A 5068-nucleotide genomic window follows, 5' to 3' on the forward strand; every position below is an offset into this window, starting at 1 on the left:
AATGAACAGAGACCAACTACAAAAATTTGTACAGTATTTGATCACAGTGCACCACACAGAAGTTTTGCCAACTGCTCAAAAATTAGCAGATGAAATTCTTTCTCAGAATTCAGAAATCAATCAAGTCCATGGTGAGTTTGATAATTGTTCTTCCTTTTGCTTCATACCCTCTTTAGTTTTGAACCTTTTTGTGGCATTCAAGAGTGTGACCTGCTGAGGTCCCTTTGAACCTGTGGTGTTTACTAAAGAGAGTTTCTGTTATTGAACCTTGGCTTTAAGATATTTAGAAAGCAGTACTTTTTGGAAAAGTGAGAATTCTGTGAGCTTGATGTCTTTAGTGCTGTTTATATGTGGCCTGATCCGCTTCACACTTCTATTTTCTAGCTATGAAAAACTGAGGAGTGGTGTTCTTTGTACAGCCATGTTGCTTGCAGGAACTATCTTACTAACCTATGAGTGGCATCTTTTAGTTATTTTGTTCTTTGTGAACTAATCTGACATTCTGATTGTGTAATTTTGTTTTAATGGCAAAGCATAAAAGCAAATAAATGTGACTTTTTAAATTTATCAAATACACTTAGTATCCTTTGGAATTTGTTTCCTATATGAAGTCAAGAGAAGTATAAGACCTGTATTTCAATGCCTTTTTCCTGGTGCTGCTGCAGCAGCCTTACAGCATCAGCAAAGGTCTTGATCTTTCCTGCTCTTTTTGCTGCACGCGGTTTTAATGGCTCTGTTTCTTGTGCTGAACACGTTTGTTAAAGGGTACTGAGTATGACTTGGACCCTGCTAAACTGAAAGTAGGTAATTGTCGGTTTGAGGTGATTCACCTGTTTATTATTAGAGTCCTGTGTTCCTGTAAGTTCACCTAATAGAGTTGTCCTCTAAGATGTAAGCGTAAGGACAGCTTAGAGTGGGAGAATAAGTTATCTAAAAATAGCGTGTTGTTCGTTTACCGACAGGAACAGTTCTTGTGTATTAGATACATTTAAGAAGGATGACCATTATTCCAAAGAATTTGCAATACAAATGCAGCCAAACTGATTAATATCAGAGAAAGACAGACAGGTGTGTTTGGTACACTGTGGGCATAACAAGTAAGAGTCTTTCTAACAACAGGACTTACGTGCAGGCTAGGCCATCTCCTTATAGTCTGGTACCCCTGGGAGGCCCAGACAAGAGGTACCACAAGAAGGTGAATTTCAGGAGCAGTGCTGCTTTTTTTGTTTGTTTTTTTTTCCTTTGCTTTTTTTTTAATTTGTGGCATATGAGAAATGTGTCCAGAGGCAAGGTGGTTGTTATAAAACATGAGAAGGTGACTGGCAGAGCTTGCCTGGTGATGGTCCAAAGGAAGTGTTACTAAAGTGGATGCAGGACATGAAACAAAGGAAGATGCTCAGAACTTGTAAGCAGAAGGCTTCTGTTGCATGTGAGTTGGTAATAGCCTGAACATAAGAATTTGAAGCGGAAGGAAATATTACGGAGTATGAGAGTGGTACAGAAAATTCAGTCAAGCATGATTAGTAAAGGGGAAGGCAGGGATGGGAAAGGAAGGACACATGATGGCTATATAGGGCTGTATCAACTGTATTACAGCTAGTGTGAGAGAAGCAACAAGCTATTGTGGAGTGATTAAACTTCTTCACTAAGTTTGTAATTATACTAATAATGAGCATATTGGCCTTTGTCAGCTATTTTCTTATTGTCAAAATATGTCATTGCTTGTGGGTATTTAAAAGAAATTTTAGAGATATTTTTGGGAAAAAAAAACCTATGCTGATTATAAATTACAAAATTTCATTGTGAGTTTGAGTAAGGTAGCTTGGAAATGTCCGCAAGATTGGAATGCTTCTTAGATGTGTTGTCATTTTCCTGATAAATGAGATTGCAGTATGTCTTTATTGGCTGTTCGTATTAATAAAACACAAAAACTAAATTAGAAAATTCAGGCAGCAAAGAAAATAAATTGTTTTTACCAAAGAAAGCTGGGTTACAAAAGGGGATAGTCTGCTTTTTCTCTCAGACTCCCATAAAATCACAATCTGATATTTGTTAGGTATGTTTATGTTACAAAATTCCAGGATTCTTCTAAGAAAAAAATGTCTCAAGTAAGCATTCTTCTGGGACTCATACTGTACATATGTTATTTTGATGTTTAATTGAATTCCTTAAATTAAAAATAATGAAGTTAACTAAAAGAATGTGAGAAATCACCCAAACAAATCTCCCTCTTGTTCTAATAGCATAGAGTGATGATCATAAGATCACCATTCACTCTGTCACATCTCCTGTGCTGCAGATGTTCGGTCTGTAATGCGATACTGTGTGCAGGCCTGTCTTGCTTTGAACAATTTAACCTCACTAAACTAGTGTGTTTGAAGAGGAATTGTATGGAACACTGCTTGAAGGCACTGGTAAGTAAGAGGAAAAACTTATGAAAACTTGCTTATAAAGGGTGAGAGGAGATCTGGCATATGAACACCAGAACACCTTTGATCAGAGGGAAGTCCTGAATCTGGAGTTGGATGAGGAAGTTATTTTCAATGTTACCTAGAGGTATTTTAATTTCAAGGTTGTTTTGTATAAAACTTAAGGTTTTTGGTTTTTTGGTTGTTTTTTTTTCTGACACGGTGGATGTACTAGATCTAGTTTTTATGTATTTCCAGAAATAGGCAAAAGAAATAAGGTCTTGAAATAAGGTCTTGTTTGTTCCTCCATAAGAATGATCTGGGTCTTTGAAGATCTGTGACAACAGTGGTCTTCCTGACTTGCGTATGGATGGTACAACTTGGCAGTACTTTCTTCACAAAAGGTTGAATTTGATAGTGGTTCATTTGCTCAAAAAATCTGTCTTCTGCAGCATTCAATGACTATCTTTGCCCGACCTCCTTGTGAAGGAGGTCACTGGGGGAACTAGTTAAATGTCTTATACTGATGTCACACGCTTTGAAATGACAATTCTCTTTGAGTTTCTAAGTGGATATGAATGATACAATGTATTCTACTGCTTCATGACCAAGCCTCACTGCAGGAAAAGGCAAGGGGATGCTGTTAGAAGCACAGAACGTATTGTCTGGTCACTAACTTCCTCAGGAGAGCTGAGTGATTTATTGAGAATCCTCTTCTGTATTTGCCATGCAAATTTCACGTTGGTGGTGATTACATTACAAAACGGTTTTGCATGTTTTTGGAGCAAAAAAAGCACATCTTAGAAGATCTGTTGTGTTCTGATTTTCCCATGTGAGACTGCTACAGCTGTACATGTTCCTGATGATTTCAAAGCTGGAGATACGTGGAGTCTAATCTTTTGTACTGAAGACAACTGTATATATTCATACTGATAATGTGATGTCCATGCTGTGTAACTGTTGGCTTCACGTTGAGTTTCAATCTGGGAATGCTGACTCAGTCAGCTGGACATAGATTTGAGTACTGCTTAGCTGAGGCTTTTTTCCTTTCTGTTGATTTTTGTACCACTGTAGCAGAGGAATCTGGCAGGTGTATAAGGCTAGGAAAAGAACAGTCAGGATGACTGTGGGAAACTGTTTTTTCTTCCACGCATAAGTCTAAACAAAACACCTTTTAAGTCAGGGAACGCCTTCTCCCGATTATTCCCAGCTAACAGACTAAAACAGACTTGCTTCTCAAGGACAACTGAGACCAAAACAGCAGATGTGGTATGGGACAGAAAGGATGGGTGATAAGTCATACTTTGCCCCTGGTAGTCACCACCTTAACTTGGGCCTCAGGGACACTCATTGGCTCTGGACAGTGACACTGACTGGCCCCCTAATATCAGCTTGTGACAGTGGCTATCAGGCAGGTTTGTAATTTTGGATCTGTCTCTTCTTAGGTATGAAACTTTTACTTTAAAAATTGGTTTAAAGGTCAAAGTCCATTCCTGAGAATTTGAATGGAAATAGGAATGTAAATGCAAGATGAGGATGAGGGATGTTGGGGAGAGTGGGAGTGGGAGCAGGGGAGAGGACTTTTGGCATATTGATCTCCTGTTAGTATTCCTGCTATGTGCATAGTGAAAAAAGGTTTGCCTTTCATAAGTGTAAGTACAGTGTAGCAAACTAATTTTGTCCTTACCTTATAAGCTGTACTGCTTTTTTCCTGAGTAGTACTCTTAGAAAAGCTATGTGGATTTCTGCAGACTTTCTCCCATTCACTGACTGAAAACATGAGTCACTCATCAGTACAAAACCAAATGTACATGAAGTAAAATTTAAGAGGCAACCTAGGAGAAAGCAGTTTAAGTACATATGTCCTTTCAGAGGCAGAGGTACCTGGGTAGTTGTTTCTCTGTTTGTCCTGGCAGATCTAGGTACATCCTGTGCAAAAATTAGCTTGTGTAGTAGGAGTGCCAGTGGCGGCATTGAAGAAGGAAACATCTATCAAAAAATTGCTTTAAAAGAAAATTTAAGACTGTCTAGTGCTGTTTCTGTATATTGTAAACTCCAAAGGGCAATCCAGAGGTACAAGTGAAAATGCACTAATATGACCTTTATGTATTTAACTTAAATGATAGGAATTTTGGTGGAAAATTGTAGAGTAGAATAGGGCAGAACAACAGAATACAATGTATTGCTGATCTGCTAGAAAAGGAAACAGTGTTGAAGAAGATACATTATTTAAAAAAATGTAGGCTTTCACATGGCCCTGCTTAAGCTGGCAAGACAGATTGAGACAGGATAGTTGCAAAAGAAGAATGTAGGAAATGGCGGTCACGTTTCCTCTCAAGTAGGATGGAAGTGAAATGCTTTATTGCTTAGTATGAAAATTGTTTAGTGAACCAGATTAGAGAAGGAAGTAACAAGACGACTATACAGAACTAGGGAAATTCTAGAAATCCAAGTAGAAGTAAATGGAATTACAATGAAAAGTAAAATTAAAGATTGATTGCTACACAATAACATAGAAAAATAATTTGAAATTAATAGTTTTCAAAGTAATATTTTTCAGACTTTTTGGGGGTTTATTAACAGCAACTCAGTGTAGTCTGTCCTGTTTTTATAACTTCTGTTAGCATGGGCTGCTCCACAGCAGCTGTTTTTCTTTTATG

General features: G+C 37.8%; 1 protein-coding gene across 1 annotated transcript in view; it reads left to right on the forward strand.

Annotated features, from left to right (window-relative positions):
• The window catches only part of ZSWIM6 (zinc finger, SWIM-type containing 6), a 146337-nt gene that overhangs the window by 98780 nt on the left and 42489 nt on the right, over nt 1-5068 (forward strand). Inside the window, 1 exon segment of the mRNA XM_010005408.1 lies at nt 1-131. This exon segment is cut by the window's left edge and continues 24 nt beyond it. Coding sequence (XP_010003710.1) covers nt 1-131 — 131 coding nt within the window.

The sequence above is a fragment of the Chaetura pelagica genome, unplaced genomic scaffold (genome assembly GCF_000747805.2).
Source record: "Chaetura pelagica isolate M959 unplaced genomic scaffold, ChaPel_1.0 scaffold37, whole genome shotgun sequence".
Lineage (NCBI taxonomy): Eukaryota > Metazoa > Chordata > Aves > Apodiformes > Apodidae > Chaetura > Chaetura pelagica.